The sequence below is a fragment of the Nansenia antarctica genome, assembly GCF_963989245.1.
Source record: "Nansenia antarctica genome assembly, chromosome: 18".
NCBI classification, from domain to species: domain Eukaryota; kingdom Metazoa; phylum Chordata; class Actinopteri; order Argentiniformes; family Microstomatidae; genus Nansenia; species Nansenia antarctica.
Window position 1 is genome coordinate 11887545 of NC_137691.1, and position 17500 is coordinate 11905044.

The 17500-nt window shown below is 45.8% G+C and overlaps 1 protein-coding gene across 2 annotated transcripts in view; it reads left to right on the forward strand.

Moving 5' to 3' along the window:
• Positions 1-17500, forward strand: part of LOC308173262 (AMP deaminase 2-like) — a 46305-nt gene that overhangs the window by 22658 nt on the left and 6147 nt on the right. For both annotated transcript variants that reach the window (XM_080548263.1, XM_080548264.1), the window contains exons 2-13: positions 5974-6104; positions 6618-6748; positions 7465-7533; positions 11221-11335; positions 11798-11984; positions 12229-12367; positions 12824-12913; positions 13565-13694; positions 15309-15503; positions 15996-16127; positions 16877-17040; positions 17294-17420. In XM_080548263.1, coding sequence (XP_080404389.1) covers positions 5974-6104; positions 6618-6748; positions 7465-7533; positions 11221-11335; positions 11798-11984; positions 12229-12367; positions 12824-12913; positions 13565-13694; positions 15309-15503; positions 15996-16127; positions 16877-17040; positions 17294-17420 — 1610 coding nt within the window. The remainder of the gene's footprint in view (positions 1-5973; positions 6105-6617; positions 6749-7464; positions 7534-11220; positions 11336-11797; positions 11985-12228; positions 12368-12823; positions 12914-13564; positions 13695-15308; positions 15504-15995; positions 16128-16876; positions 17041-17293; positions 17421-17500) is intronic.

Consider the following 17500-nt stretch of genomic DNA (forward strand, 5'->3'; position numbering starts at 1 on the left):
CAATTTCCAAACTGTGAAACAGCAGCAGCCTCTTTCACACGGATGTTGAGAACATCCCATACACATTCCTGCTATGCACACACACACACACACACCACACACACACACACACACACACACACACACTGGATAGGTGCATTACTTAAATGGAAAACAAAACACACACACATCCTCCTCATACACACTCACACACACACAACACACACACACACTGGATAGGTGCATTACTTTCAGGATAACACACACACATCCTCCTCATACAGACACACACACACACACACACACCTTTCCACACTGTCCACTGTGGCTGTCATAGCCCTTGGGTCGGTGTATCTGGGTTACCTCTCTGTGACCTCTCTGCCACAGCGGACTCGTACAGGAGGACATCTGCTGAGATGGAGACACAGAGACACAGGGACAGGCCTGCAGCGGGGGGGGAGGGAGAGGGGGGCGAGAGAATGCAGCATCATCAAATCTCTTCTTTTGTACATGTGGTACACAGAGAAAACCAGCGTCAGAAGACCTGAGAGCTCTATTGGGCTGATATGCTAGCAAAATGGTCTTTCAGATATTCTGGGTGCTTGTGCCAGTGAGAGCTTTATAAACAAGTAGAAGGATCTTGACTTTTTTATTATTATTTAAAATATATATATATATATGAGCTGGTCTGCTTGGATAGTGTCACATGGAGTGTCACTGCTCCTGTCCTCTGCTGAATAGGATCTGTCTCTCTCTCTCTCTCTGCCTCTCAATTACATTTCGATTTAAATGGCTTTATATTGGCATGGGAAACATAAGTTTAAAGTATTTTTGATTTTTGTGTGTTTGTGATCAGTGGGAAGTATGTGTCTTTGATTTCTTTGTACAGCTGTCAGGTGGTTAAAAAGTGCAGCTCTGTTTCCACCTTGTTTTGTGTGCAGTGGGTGCACAGTCTGTCATTTCTTGGGAGCCAGGTCTGCCTGTGACGGCCTCTCTCGATGGCGAGGCTGTTCTCACGGAGTCTGTATATAGTGAAGGATTTCCTTCGTTTTGGGTCTGTCATAGTACTCAGGTATTCTGCCACTCTGTATTCTCTGTTTAGGGCCAAATAGCATTCCAATTTGCTCTGGTTTTTGGTTGATTCTTGCCAATGTGTCAGGTAATTTTCTTTTTGTTTTCTTCTTTCTGTGAGAGTCCCAGAACCAGCTGGCTGACTGTGGGTAAGGGCTTTGTTGTGGAGCTTGTCAGTGTCACTTTCTTTTAGGTGGTTGTAAAATGTAAATGCTCTCTTTTGAATTTTTATAATGAATGGGTATCGTCCTATCCATCTGTGTGGCCTCTCTCTCCCTCTCTCTCTCTCTCTCTCTCTCTCTCTCTCTCTCTCTCTCTCTCTCTCTCTCTATCTCTCTCTCTCTCTCTCTCTCTCTCTCTCTCTCTCTCTCTCTCTCTCTCTCTCTCTCTCTCTCTCTCTCTCTCTCTCTCTCTCTCTCTCTCTCTCTCTCTCTCCTCCCAGCCCAGTGGAGGGAGGAGCACACTCAGGGGGTTAGGGAGGTGATGGTGATGATGATGATGATGATGATGATGATGATGATGAGAGTCATTGCTGCTGTGTGCTGAGCAGCTCTACACTGTAACAGTAGTGGGAGGCTAAGAGCTGCTAGGGGATCACACACACACACACACACACACACACACACGCCACAAACACACACTCACTCACCGCACACACATACACACACACACACACATACACACATTCACACAACATTCACACATTCAGAGAACATTCACACAAAACAGCGTCTTGCTGAATGGCACCACAGGCCAGGTTGCACAGCCAACCTGGAGGCATTTGCCAAATAACATCCACAGAGAAACTGGATTAGCACACAAAATAACACACAAGGGACGCTTCTGTACCTTGTAAGAGAGAGAGAGGGAGAGAGAGAGAGAGAGAGAGAGAGAGAGAGAGAGAGAGAGAGAGAGAGAGAGAGAGAGAGAGAGAGAGAGAGAGAGAGAGAGAGAGAGAGAGCGAGAGCGAGAGCGAGAGCGAGAGCGAGAGCGAGAGCGAGAGAGAGAGAGAGAGAGAGAGAGAGAGAGAGAGAGAGAGAGAGAGAGAGAGAGGCGAGAGCGTGTGAGTGATACATTTTCATCTTCATTCACAAATAAACGGTTGTGGACAGTCATTGATTTATTCTTCTCGTCTGACTGTAACCATTGGTTACCCGCCTCCAGCGCCCTCCAGCGAGTAGTGGGCTGTCTTGGACCTCAGAAGCCTTCATCACGCTCTGTGAATGAATGGATTCATCGTGAATTAGCCTTGATTTAGCTACAGGGGCAGGTGGACATAAGGAGGTTTATTTTCTAACCTTTTAGTTTATAGTGTAAGCTGTGCACTGTAGTAGCAGCAGTGTCTCTGATCTGGAGGATCCTGCCCCTGTGTGACCTTGTTTCCCCACGGTGGTTCTGTTTGGTTGGGACAGCGATGTACTCTCAGCACACACACACACACCCCAGGAGTTCAGCACACACACCAACACACACACACCCACACCGCAGGGGTTCAGCACACATACACACACACACACACACACCCTGGGCTTCAGCACACACACACACACACACACACACACACACACACACACACACACTCACACACACACACCCTGGGGTGTCACTCACAAGTCCTGTGTTCTTTCACTTTTGTCTGTTCTGCTCCTGACTGCTGTGTCCTGTAGCATGTAGGCTAGCCGCCTGGTCTACATCCTACATGTAGGCTAGCCGCCTGGTCTACATCCTACATCAGGCTAGTCCCCAGAGACTCTGTGTCTGCTAACACTGAATTACCCTGGTAGGTTTGTGGAGCAGCCTCGTCTTCATGTTACCCCAGGCATACACACAGTGTTAGGAGTACTGGTTATACTCTGTGTCTAGGCTGTGTGTGTGTGTGTGTGTGTGTGTGTGTGTGTGTGTGTGTGTGTGTGTGTGTGTGTGAGTGTGCGTGTGAGTGTGCGTGTGCGTCTGTGTGTCTGTGTCGGTCTGTCCTGTCTGTCTGTGTCGGTCTGTCCTGTCTGTCTGTGTGTGTCCTATGCATGCACGCAGCAGATGGCACAGTCTAATTGTGATACCCAAGACAGAGGTTTTGTGTAACAGCAACAATTACATGCGAGGGTGAGCACAGCCTCATCCCGTAGCCCAAGTCACAGACCGTACCAAGCCATTACTCAGGCCATTTAGTCTACCTTCAGTGTGTGCAGCTATAATTTTATATTACACAACTGATTTATGATGTAGCCTAGCCCCCACAATGCAATCTCCCGGTAACCTAGGGCCTAGCGTGTACTGTCCTTACTCTGAGTCTGTTTAATTGACTCAGTGTGTGAAGTGAATGAAGATGTCAGTGACGTGGTTAGGCCTGGCCTGTGTTCCCTGAATAGCCTATGTGCCACACACACACACACACACACCCAGGATACTCTTAACCCAGGCTAGTCTTAACCCAGGCTAGTCTTAACCCAGGCTACTGTTAAGAGATGGTGCCCCTCCTGTCACATACAGGTGTGTGAGTGTGAGTGTGAGTGTGTACACACACAACAACAAAAAAACATCTCTGTTATCTGCTCATCAGTAAGCCCAGGGTATCTCAGCCGGTTTAACCCGGCTGTTCATTTAGCAGACGGCCCCATTATGCCTACTTACACTGATTGCCTGTCGAGGTCGAACCTAAACCCTCGGCGTAGCCCTACTAGCTTCTACTGCTCATTAAAAGCCCCTTCAAACAGCCCCTGACATGACAGGCTAGTGAGCGTTATTACCTCCGTACGGCAGCTTCCTGGGGTCTGCAGTGCAGCGTGAGATGGAGGAGGAGGAGGAGGAGGAGGAGGAGGCGGCGCCTCCATGTATTATGAATGAGAGGAGGGGAGGAGAGGAGGAGGAAGGCCTATTCCTGGCTCCCGGGGGGGGGGGTGGTTCATTACAGCAAACAGTTGAGGGTTCTTCTCAGTAATGAAAAGGCTGTCATGTTGGAATTCAGGATCCTTCTCTCAAGGTTTTTTCTTCGTCTTCCCTTTGGCTCACAGCCTGTTGGATAGCTGAGCTCTATAATGTCGGCCTGAATGACCGGATCTTAAAAGTGCGACTGACTTGTGATTCGTGTATCGAGATCCTGTATGTTTTTTGTTGTTGTTGTGAGTTTGAGACAACTGGTCTCCTTAGCGTAGAGCTGTTCTAGGATGCTGTAGTACAACTTGTCAGCGGTGTGGCAGTGGACCTCGGGTTGTCCTTCTAAAAGGAGGAGGAGGAGGAGGAGGTTGATGCGTTTTAGCCTGGTAGCCTTCATCAAATAGAATGAAGACCGCCCTATGAAGGCTACGAGTCGCTGCATTTCGTTTTCATTTCACTCCTCAAATGCTGTGCTCCTTGCACACACACACACACAAACACACACACAAACACACTCACACACACACACTCACACACACATACACACACACACACACACACTCACAGACACACACACACACACACACCTGTGTGTGACAGGAGGGGCGTCCCCCACTCTGGTTCCAACTCCAGCATCCCACCATCTCTTAACAGTAGCCTGGGTTAAGACTAGCCTGGGTTAACACTAGCCTGGGTTAACAGTAGCGTGGGTTAACACTAGCCTGAGTTAAAATGTATATCTTTGCACTCGATCAAATTTCAGGACCCTCCTTTCATGACTTTTCTTAGATATGTGCGTTCTACCACCCAGTATCCATCCAAATCACATCAGGATAAGCTAGTATAAAGCTATTTTGACGTTTTTCTGTGTAGGAGGCAGGCTAATTTACAAGGCGGCCAACTAGTGGTCTTTGTGTGTAAGTAGCAGCTTCCCATTCTAAAGACTACAGTCATTTGACCCCTGAGGCGGCTCTTATAGTTGGTAAAAAAAAGGCATGGCTGTTCTAGTGTTAAGAAGGATGAACAACAGTAACCCTGGGAACTCTGGGAAGATGGAGATCTTTTTTCGTCAATGAAATATTTCCTTCTTTCTTTCTTTTTTTTTTCTTTTTTAAATTGGTGGTGTTTAGCTCTGCTGAATGGGGCGCAGTGTGCTGTAGAACTCACGCTGGAGCCCTGGTGAATGAGTCCTGTGTGACACAGGGTGCATATGACTGTGGGGGGGGGGGTGTTGGTGGTGTCCAGCAGGTCTATAGCTTAATGGAGGTGGCGTAACGGAGCCCTGCCTGGTCTCTGTGTGCCGGCGGTGGATCCCAGAGGTCTGCTTGATGTGGCTCTGTAGAAACAGTAAACAAGGAGTCCCCCATCAAGCTTTAACAGGCTGCCATGGCAGCAGCAGTCTCTGTGGACACGGACACACAAACACACACACACACACACACTTGTTTTCTCTCTCTCTCCCACCCTCCCTCATCCCTCTCTCTCTCCCTCACACCCAAATGACCTCTAACACACACACTTCTCCCCCTCCTCCTCCTCCCCATCTTTCTCCTCCTCCTCCCCCCCTCCTCCTCCTCGTCCTCCCCCTTCTCCTCGTCCTCCCCCTTCTCCTCCTCCTCCTCCTCCCCCTCCCCCCCTGTGGGGAGTCTCCCCCCTACCCCCCCCCTGCCTCAAACACCAGGTCAGGTCTCCATGGCAACGGATGGCTGGCGTCCGACCAAATTTATTCCCACTCCACTGCTGAATGGCCCTCGGTGTGTGTGTGTGTGTGTGTGTGTGTGTGTGTGTGTGTGTGTGTGTGTGTGCGTGTGCGTGTGCGTGTGTGCATGTGTGTGTGTGTGTCTGTATTTGAAGTAGAGATGCAGCTGAGATGACATGCGAGTGCAACAATAACAAACCAAGTCTGCCGTCTGGAATCACCTCACACTTAGATAGATACAGACTCCAGGTCAGATAGAGAGACTCCAGGTCAGATAGAGACAGACTCCAGGTCATTATTAACCTCCTCTCTCTCTCTCCCCACCCCCCTTCCCTTTTATCCTCCTGTTGTAGATCTGCGTGGTGCCACTGGGCCCAGGCCTGTCAAGCCCCAGCGCTCCCTCCCCGGGACGCCCAGCTCTCTCAAACACTTCCCCATCGACCTGCGCACCAGCATGGACGGCAAGTACAAGGAGATCGCCGAGGTGAGGACACACACACACACACTCACGCACGCACACACACACACACACACGCACCTGCACACACATATACACACACGCACAGGTTGGTACAGGGTGGACTCACGAGTGTGTGTGTGTGTGTGTGTGTGTGTGTGTGTATGTGTGTGTATGTACGTGCAAAGCTGACTGTGCAGCAGAAATGCTAGGGATAGGGGATGGACTGTGTCGTTGATGTATGAGTGTGTATGGGGGAGGTGTGTGTATGTGTCTTCTACTGGGCGGCTGTGGCGCAGGAGGTAGAGCCGGTGTCTAATGATGGTCGGAGGTTAGAATCCTGGCTGAATGTGTGTGTGTGAATGGGTGAATGAGAGGCCATTGTAAAGGCTTTGGAATAAGGCGCTTACTCCATTTCTACTGTATGTTAATGTGACTGTGTGTGTGTGAATGGGTGAATGAGAGGCCATTGTAAAGCGCTTTGGAATAAGGCGCTTACTCCATTTCTACTGTACATTAATGTGTGTGTGTGTGTGTCAGGAGCTGTTCACGCGGAGCCTGACAGAGAGTGAGATGCGCAGCGCCCCGTATGAGTTCCCTGAGGACAGTCCTATAGAACAGCTGGAGGAGAGGAGACACCGCCTGGAGAGGCAGATCAGCCAGGACATCAAGTAAGACACACACACGCACACACACACACACTCAGTCATACTCACTCCCCATACAGACACACACACACACACACACACACACACACACACACACACACACGCACACACACACACTCAGTCACACTCAGTCACACACACTCCTGCGTGCTCAGCAGCTTCTATCATGTCAGTTGCACGCTAACTAACTCATGCAAACAGCTGATTGGCCAGTCAGCCTCACATCTTGGTGATCAGCCTGGGGGGGAAGGAGACGCTACTGCTGGGGGGGTGATGGCCTGGTCCACTAAGCCAATCTGTGGGTGTGGGTGGGTGTGTGAGTTTGTGTGTGTGTCTGTGTGTGTGTGTGTGTGTGTGTGTGTGTGTGCGCGCGTGTGTGAGTGTGTGTGTGTGTGTGTGTGTGTAAGTGGTGTGTGTGTGTGTGGGGCTATCTTGACACTGTGAGAGATCAATGCCGCACCCACTGCATAGTCATGTGACCAATCAAGGTGGAGCACTGCTAACGTGGTCTTCTGTTTGTTTCACCTCCCTTGATCACCTTCACACCACGATCCTGTGTGTGTGTGTGTGTGTGTGTGTGTGTGTGTGTGTGTGTGTGTGTGTGTGTGTGTGTGTGTGTGTGTGCGCGTGTGTGTGTGTGTGTGTGTGTGGCATCTGTCTGTCCTCTGTGCTTCGCCCCCGCCCCGCCCCGCCACGCTGCCCTGCGCTGCCCGCCCCAGGCTTGAGCCAGAGATCCTGCTCCGCGCCAAGCAAGACTTCATGAAAATCGACAGTGAAGCCGACCTGGAGTGAGTTGCATAGGAACTGCTTTCCTATGTTGTCTGTCCATCTCTCTCTCTCTCTCTCTCTCTCTCTCTCTCTCTCTCTCTCTCTCTCTCTCTCTCTCTCTCTCTCTCTCTCTCTCTGTCTCATATCATATTCTGATGTACGCACGCCCCACGCCGGTTTCCCTTTATAAATCACAACTCTAAATTTTGCGCACATAAATGAGCATCTTGTCCCACCCTTTTACCGCTCATAGTTGCTTATAAATGTTCTGTGAAACGCCCGTAACCCTATAACGCCACACGTATTATATATGATACGTTTTCAGGGCTTTTTTTTTTGTCAGACCTCAAAATGGGTGAAAAGTTGAACGCAGTACTGCGAAAATCCACCGGATAGCAGATAAAATACCCATTCTGCCATCTAATTGCATACAACATGCTGATGAGGATCAGCGTGAATGTGAAAATGCTAAACAAGCCCAGAACGTTGTCTGTCCCCAATCCCTTTGCTATTTTAGCAACGGTTAAGGTTAGAATATCACATTTCTTACTGATATCCAACATGAGTATCTAGTTGTTTGAAGCAAAGATCATAATGACTTTATATTTCATGATGTATTTTATAGTAAAAATCGCGTCTAGGTCCTATCTAAACCCATTCATGAAAATTCAGATTTTTTAAAATAAATAATACATTTATGTTTATAAACGTTCAATATAGTCCAAATTGACAGAATTCCAAAAATGTAAATTTTCCTCCAAGTATTTCATGGTTCAGGCGTTATAGGGTTAATTAATATTAATTCATGCTGACTGCATGACGACAATGAAGGCAAATCCCGACAGAAAGGCAAAACATTTTTATTTCATCCAGTGAAATTCTGCGCAAACAGTTCTGCGCAATGTGCTAACAATATATGAAACTGCACTCGCATCTGCCCGACTGCGGCATCGAAAACGGCATCACTTTAAACGTAATTTGTCTTACCTTAGTATTTATTAAAATACATTTTAAATAAGAAACATGCAAGTATTGTTTAATAATTAGTAATTACAGGTCCAATTATATTTTGTATTTATTATCCTAAATCATGTTTCTTGTATGCAGTCCAGGGAACTCTTCATATATAATATGTGAGAGGTAATATTTCGATTTATTTTATACAATTGTATCAATTTCAAAGTGTTTCTTGAGTTTCATCCTTCTGCCAGCATGGGTCAGAGTGTCTGTGGAGGAGCATGGGTCAGAGTGTCTCCCGCCAAGTTTGTTTTTTATAAATCCCCAAAGTTTGCTTAATAGAGGCGTACGCCTTTTTTTAATTCGTACACAATGTTTATAAAAGGCTTTTGAGGTGCCAGGCTGTTAAAAAGGTCACCAGAGAGGGACTGACTCAGCTGCAACCTTTCACTGGCTTAATTTCCTCTTATCTCCAAGATACTGATCGCCATGGTTTCCATGACATCAGCAAATGCTGTTGATGGTTTGCCCTTTGTCAAAACTCAAATGGCATGCCAGGGTTTCCATTAGCTAAAGTAGTTGTTTATTCTCAGTTATGCTACAACTGAGCTGCACATCTAACGTAACACTGAAAGTGAACTCTCTTGGATTTATACAAAATGTCATCATACATCTTACATGTATACTCCTTAATGGGGAGGGGCTGAAGCACTCTGAACTCAAAAAAGCATTTTAATGTCAATATGTTCAGGAAATGAACACTCACTCAATACTAAAAAGAGCTCCAGATGTCTTGCTCCAAAAAGCAGCCCAGTGTACGTGTTGATGAGTACGTTTTGATGAGGACATTTGTATGTCAAATGATATTCTGACCTGTGTCCCTTTCACCAAATTTCGAAAATTAACTGGAAAAGTCACACAACGAAATTGATAGCAATATTAGTGTACCGTAATCAGTAAAATACGTCATCTTCTACCTAGGGAGACTGTTGTAAATATGTACTTTACTATGATATTCACTCACAGAGCCCTTTATTATGAACACTATACTAATACTGGGTAGGGCCTTCCTTTATTAGGAACACTATACTAATACTGGGTAGGACTTCCCTTTATTAGGAACACTATACTAATACTGGGTAGGGCCTCCCTTTATTAGGAACACTATACAAATACTGGGTAGGGCCTCCCTTTATTAGGAACACTATACTAATACTGGGTAGGGGCTTCCCTTTATTAGGAACACTATACTAATACTGGGTAGGATCTCCCTTTATTAGGAACACTATACTAATACTGGGTAGGGCCTCCCTTTATTAGGAACACTATACTAATACTGGGTAGGGCCTTCCTTTATTAGGAACACTATACTAATACTGGGTAGGGCCTCCCTTTATTAGGAACACTATATACTAATACTGGGTAGGACCTCCCTTTATTAAGAACACTATACTAATACTGGGTAGGACCTCCCTTTATTAGAAACACTATACTAATACTGGGTAGGGCCTCCCTTTATTAGGAACACTATACTAATACTGGGTAGGACCTCCCTTTATTAGGAACACTATACTAATACTGGGTAAGACCTCCCTTTATTAGGAACACTATACTAATACTGGGTAGGGCCTTCCTTTATTAGGAACACTATATACTAATACTGGGTAGGGCCTCCCTTTATTAGGAACACTGTACTAATACTGGGTAGGACCTCCCTTTATTAGGAACACTATACTAATACTGGGTAGGGCCTCCCTTTATTAGGAACACTATAACCTTTGCTCTCAAAACAGCCTCAATTCTTCTCTGTGAATGAGATGAACATTGAGTGATGACTGCCTACTAGTGCCTACTGCCAAGTCATATAATTACAGCAAACATGTCAGCAGTTTGGCATCTGTTCTCTGAACGACAATGAGACTTCTGTTTTCGTTTTCGCGACTTCAAAATAGCAGCGCGAGCTAATCGATCACTGGAAACTGATGGGATCACAGTATTTTACATGTTTCATGAAATTAGGAAATATGACGTAACATAAAGTATATACATATTTCAAACACGTAATTTTGATAATTATAATTTTACATTTCACATGAATAAGTATTCAAGCATGAATAAAAAGTATTTAATTTATGCAATGTATTTAATTTATGCAATTGTACAAAAATTTGCAAAATAAATGAAAAACTGCCAGCACGTACTCGGTATTCGATATTCAGCCAAGTGTTTCCTTAAGTTCGGTTTCGGCTTCGGCCAAGAATTTTCATTTCGGTGCATCCCTACATGTTAGACTAGCCAACATTTTAGACTAGCCATTTGTTTAATTTGATTATTAATTCAATTTTAATTTGTAATACTTTTTAGGGGAGACTTCTCGACAAGCCTTACCACCTTTCTTAACCTTACCTGCACAATTTAGTTTTTTCTTTTAATTTTGTCTATGTACAAACATAACAAAAATACAGGACTGACCAATTCTCTTTAGGCCATAATGCAATACAATGCATCTTAGAGAACCCCCCCCCCCTTTTCACCAAACCCCCTTCCCCCCCATGTTCCCCTCTCCCTTCCAATGGAAACAAGTCCTGCACTTTATTGTATAATATCCTCGATGATTTCCCTCATGTACATGTAGGTGTTTCTACTGTAACATGTGTGCTTACTTGCTTAAAAGAATGGTCAAACGAACTAAACAAACCTTGTCCTATCCTTTCTTTTATCTGCCCCTTTTCCTCCCTTTCTCTCTGTAGGTATATGAAGGAGCGGAGTTTGGACACGGTGGACGAGTTTGGCTTCAGGGAGAGAGCTCTGCCCATAGAGAGAGAGTACCAGCGGGTGTCTATATCGGGGGAGGAGAAGTGTGGGGTAAGGAGGGCCTCTAGACTAAACAAACAAACCATAAATTAAACACTGACGAAACACTGAAGTAGCATGTGAGGGATGTGAGTGGGATTTCAAAGTTGTAAGTCAGTAAGTGCCCGATGTATTATTACAACTTGGCAGGTAACCTGCATTTATATAACAGCCATGTTTCAGGTAGTGTTTACCCCTGCGTACTTTATATATACTTTATGCTAGTGGCTGTACCTGAACATTTGTAACTACCTGGTACTACCTGGTACTTAAAGACACAACGTCATGGCTGTGTCAGTGAGTCTAAAAGAAACAGTGAGTGTAATGAATATGCGATTATCCAGTAAGAACAGTTTTACCCAGTACTTTGTCAGTCAGCAGCACATAACCTACTTTAATACTGGGCTCTCTTACCTTGATGTTCCCCCGAAGGTAAGGTGTCGTAACAGGCTTGACCTCTGACCTCTGTTCCAGGTGCCCTACCCAGACCTGGTGGACGCGGCCAAGTGTGTGGTGAAGGCCCTGTTCATCCGGGAGAAGTACATCGCCCTGTCCATGCAGAACTTCTGTAAGACCACCGCCCGCTCCCTGCAGGAGCTGGGGGAGAAACCCCTGGACCTGCGGGTCTACGATGAGATCCCAGAGACCCCTGTCGACGCAGGTATGACATTAGATTTGATTGGATTAGACTGTCCTCCAATGAGGAAATCAATTTCCACAGCTCAAACATGTAACTTGACATTTACAGTGACATACTTTCATAGACTCAAGACAGCAGATTTTAGACAGCGCATAAAACAGTGGTCGTCACACCATGCCAAACTACAATTATGCCAGACACAAATGATGACACGTGGCGCGAATTTGGTGTAACGTGGTAGAATTCCCCCTCTCTTTCCCCACAGACGCCCCTGTCCACCCCCCTGTTTCAGCGACACACCCCTATGAGAACATGGACCCCAAGACTATGCCTGCCGACACGGGGTACAGCTGCAAGATGGTGGACGGGATCATGCATGTTTACACGAAGACTCAAATGGACAAGTGAGTGTGGGGGGAGAACTAAGGGGATCCCACTAACCAGCAGACTTGATGGGTTCAGGTTAGGGGGTTTGGTTAAGGTTTTTAGGTTTTGACCTTTGACCTAGTCAGACTGTCATGGGATGTCGGTCAGGAAAGGCTACTTCAGTCTGTGAGTGTGTGAGTGAGTGTGTGAGTGAGTGAGTGAGTGAGTGAGTGAGTGAGTGAGTGAGTGTGTGTGTGTGTGTGTGTGTGTTTTCATGTTTGTTTGTTTCTGCTGTGGAGTGTCTGTTGGATGATGAACTAGTGTGCTTTTGAGTGAGAGTGAGAGTGAGAGTGAGAGTGAGAGGGAGAGAAGGGGTGAGAGGGAGAGAAGGAGAGAGAGACACTGAGAGAGAGAGAGAGACACTGAGAGAGAGGGAGAGAGACACTGAGAGAGAGGGAGAGAGACACTGATCATCTCTATGCTCTCGCCATCAGGAGTACAGAGTTGGACCTGCCCTACCCTGACCTGAAGGAGTACATCGCAGACATGAACGTCATGATGGCTCTCATCATCAACGGCCCAGTGTGAGTGTTACTGGAACCAGTGTGAGTGTTACTGGGACCAGTCTGAGTGTTACTGGGGCCAGTGTGAGTGTTACTGGGGCCAGTGTGACCACTTTGGATAAAAGTATCTAAATGGCATATATATCACATGGTCATATATTACATTGTCTTATATTACATGGTCATATTACATGGTCATATATTACATATATTACATTGTCACATATTACATTGTATAGTATAGTATAGTGGATAGTGTATATAGCCTTTATTTATGTAAACCAGCTCTTTTTCCCTTCTTGTTTTTAGTATTTGTTTCCTAGCACCAGGGGAGCCCCCCCTCCCAAATTTCGTTGTATGGTACCTGTACTATATCAATGACAATAAATAAAGACCATTCATTCATTCATTCATTGTCTTATATTACATGGTCATATCACATGGTCATATATTACATTGTCTTATATTACATGATCATATATTACATGGTCATATATTACATTGTCTTATATTACATGATCATATATTACATGGTCATATTACATGGTCTTATATTACATGGTCATATATTACACGGTCATATAATATTATTATATTGTCAGCCTGTTGTGTTGGCTCAGCGGTAATCATTGACAGTTTTAATATGACCATCTGTCTCTGTTTTGTTTACAGGAAGTCTTTCTGCTACCGCCGGCTGCAGTACCTGAGCTCCAAGTTCCAGATGCACATCCTGCTGAACGAGATGAAGGAGCTGGCCGCGCAGAAGAAGGTTCCCCACCGCGACTTTTACAACATCCGCAAGGTCAGAACCCCCCTACGTCACTGGTTAAACAGCTTGTTTAAAGGTGGGATCCTTGGGGAGACCTGACTCCTGATGTCACCCCATTAAAGTTGAGATTTCAAACGGGTAAGGGTAATGTTACGGTAAGGGTTGGGGTTTATGGATATGGACGTCCCAAGGATCCCACTTAGTAGTACCTATGCTCCATCAACATACCAGGAAATCATTCATTCACGCCATTGGGACTCAGCACTCAGCAATGAGGCCTACAGTATGTTCAACACCTGGCTGCAAAATGCTGAAAATGAGTCACCGCACAATGTTGAAAATATATACCTGTATGGAAGTATTGTGTTCCAGTTGTTTCTCTTCATTCATGTAGTTTCTACCCCATCTTTTGACGAGTCAGGGTCCTCTCTTTGTCTCTATGAATGATGAATGAATGAATGAATGAATGAATGAATGAATGGTCTTTATTGTCATTGCTATAGTACAGGTACCAAACAACGAAATTTAGGAGGGGTGGCTCCCCTGGTGCTAGGAAAGAAAAAAAAACTAAAAAAAACACAAGAAGGGAAGGAGCTGGTTTACATAAATAAAGGCTATGTACACTATCCACTATACTATACTGTACAGATAAAACGACTAGGGTTGTCATATTGCACATAGTGTTATTGCACATTCATTTGAAGTGTCGCAGTTTGCAGGCTAGAAATCAGCACTACACCTGATTTTTCAGTCCAGCAGCTGCCATCAATCCGTCCAGACTGTCCAGGGCCCAGAACCTAGGTCTTTGCTGTGTTATCACTTTGCTCTATCACTCATATAGAGGATAATATACGGTGTATATGAGTGGATGTATATTTTTGTTGAACAAAAACAAAATCATACTTTCCATGGAAAATCTCTATTGAACTATTGATTTGTTTTCTGAGTGGGGCAGGCCCAACTCATATTCCTCATTGTATTGGATAGAGATAGTGAACGGTAGACAGGAAAGCAAGGAGAAGAGGGCATGTCAGCAGGGCATGGGTTAATGCCCTGAATGCCCGCTGAACATTTGTGTCTGTGTGTGTGTGTGTGTGTCTCTCTTTTTCTTTTTCTTTCTTTCTCTTTCTACTTTTCCTCTCTGTCTTTATCTCCTCATTTCACCTCTCTCTCTCTCTCTCTCTCTCTCTCTCTCTCTCTCTCTCTCTCTGTGTCTTTCTATCTCCCTCTCTGTCTCTCTCTCTGTCTTTTCTCTTTCTCTTGTCCCCCCCCCTCTCTCTCTTTTCTACCCCCCCTCCCCTCTCTTGGGCAGATTAGAAACGATTCAGTAAAGATTGCACACAGCACAGAGAGAGAGAGAGATAATATGGTGTTTTTTTGTAACAAAAAAGAAAATATATGTCAGAACGCATATCTAGCCCCTAAGAAATGTTTAATTCTCGTAGTGGAATTGAGATTAATTTGCCTAATATATGTCAGGGTCGGAGTCGAACCAATACCGACATGGGCATAATATGTGCACCGTAGAACGCGGCACTAGACCACTGGACCACCCCAGGCCACTGGACTACCACCACCACCACCACTGAAGATGCTTTTTTAGAAGGTTTTATCCTCTTTCTCCCTCCCCCTCCCCCTCCCCCTCAGGTGGACACTCACATCCACGCGTCCTCCTGTATGAACCAGAAGCACCTGCTGCGCTTCATCAAGCGGTCCATGAAGAAGTATCCCGGGGAGATCGTGCACGTGGAGAAGGGGAAGGGCCAGACGCTCATGGAGGTGTTTGAGAACATGAACCTGACCGCCTTCGACCTGAGCGTGGACACGCTGGACATGCACGCGGTGAGGAGCAGCAGGAATTTGACTTCTAACACGTCTTTAGTGTACACTGAGGGACTAGAATGTACGTGGAGGGTGAGGAGGGGTAAAAGAGGGGAAGGGGGCAGCTGTATTACATTTGAACCATTTAGCAGACACTTTTATCCAAAGCGAATTACCTTTAGAAATGACAGGGACTGTCTCCCTGGAGTAATTTGGGGAAAAAGTGCCTTTTTCAAGGGCACACTAGTGAAGGTGTTCCTAGGTGGGATTTGAACTCACCAGTCCAACTCACTATCCACTAGACCACCACCACTACCCTGTATAAAACCACCACCATGAAAGACATGGCACATGATACACATTACAAAACATGATATATATAAATCGTACACAACATCAATATACAGTACACAGACAGGAGGTATTCACCAGGAGCAGAGGCAGTGAGAGGCAGCTTTAGTAGAACTGAGGTCAAAGGAGAGTTCGTATAAACATTCACCTCCTTCTTCTCAGGACCGTAACACGTTCCATCGCTTCGACAAGTTCAACGCCAAATACAACCCCATCGGAGAGTCCATCCTGAGGGAGATCTTCATCAAGACCGACAACCACATCGAGGGGAAATACTTCGCTCACATCATCAAAGTGAGCGACTAGCCATACCGCTACAGGTGTTTCCTGTCTTAGTTAGTTCACACACTACACAGAAATGTTCCCTCGTATTGACAAGACAGTGTAGTGTCTCCATTGCCATTCATACCAGTAATGTTTATAGAAAACTGATCCAAGTTTATAGAAAACCGATCACGGTTTAGAGAAAGCTGATCACGGTTTAGAGAAAGCTGATCACGGTTTAGAGAAAGCTGATCACGGTTTAGAGAAAGCTGATCACGGTTTAGAGAAAGCTGATCACGGTTTAGAGAAAGCTGATCACGGTTTAGAGAAAGCTGATCCAAGTTTATAGAAAGCTGATCACGGTTTAGAGAAAGCTGATCACGGTTTAGAGAAAGCTGATCATGGTTTAGAGAAAACTGATCACGGTTTAGAGAAAGCCGATCACGGTTTAGAGAAAGCTGATCACGGTTTAGAGAAAGCCGATCACGGTTTAGAGAAAGCTGATCACGGTTTAGAGAGTTTGAGAAGCGATAAATACATCTTACCGGGTGGGTCTTCTCAAGACAACATCTCCTGACAAATCACCAGTTTGGGGGTAGGTGGGGTTCTGAATGGAAATGGAGGAGTCAGAGGAGACTGTAGGACAACGGAAGCCAACTGTTAGCCCAGGAGCAATAAAGAATGTCATTTGTGGGAGGCAACAACACGTCTTTGACTTTGGAGACTCCAGGCAGATGCATCACTTGACGTGTGTGATGTCGACGGTGTTTGTTTGACAGGAGGTGATGGCCGACCTGGAGGAGAGCAAGTACCAGAACGTGGAGCTGCGCCTGTCCATCTACGGCCGCTCCCGCGACGAGTGGGACAAGCTGGCCCAGTGGGCCGTCAAACACGCCGTCTACTCTGAGAACGTGCGCTGGCTCATTCAAGTGCCCCGCCTCTTGTGAGTCACACCTCTTAAATCTAAGCATTTACACAGATTGATAGTAGTTCAGTTTTCCTCCATCCTGTTTAGGGCGTAGTAAGTCTGTTGCTAAAACAGTACGTCCATCATTTAAAAGAAGAAAAAAAAAAACGTTCTTTCCTATAAAACCCCAAAAAATACATGATATGATACGTTTGAAAGGACAGTACACTCTACTTTTTGTTGGTGTTGTTTGTGACTGACTTCAAGCTAACCCTTTCTCTGGCTGCAGCGATGTGTACCACACCAAGAAGCAGCTGGCTAACTTCCAGGAGTTGCTGGACAACATCTTCATGCCTCTGTTTGAGGTCACGGTCAACCCCCGCAGCCACCCCGAGCTGCACCTCTTCCTGCAGCACGTGAGTAGTCATGTGACTAGCCCGGGTCTGCCCTCTGGGAAAGAAGGTTCATTTGAGAACCCAAAAGGGTTCTTCGGTCG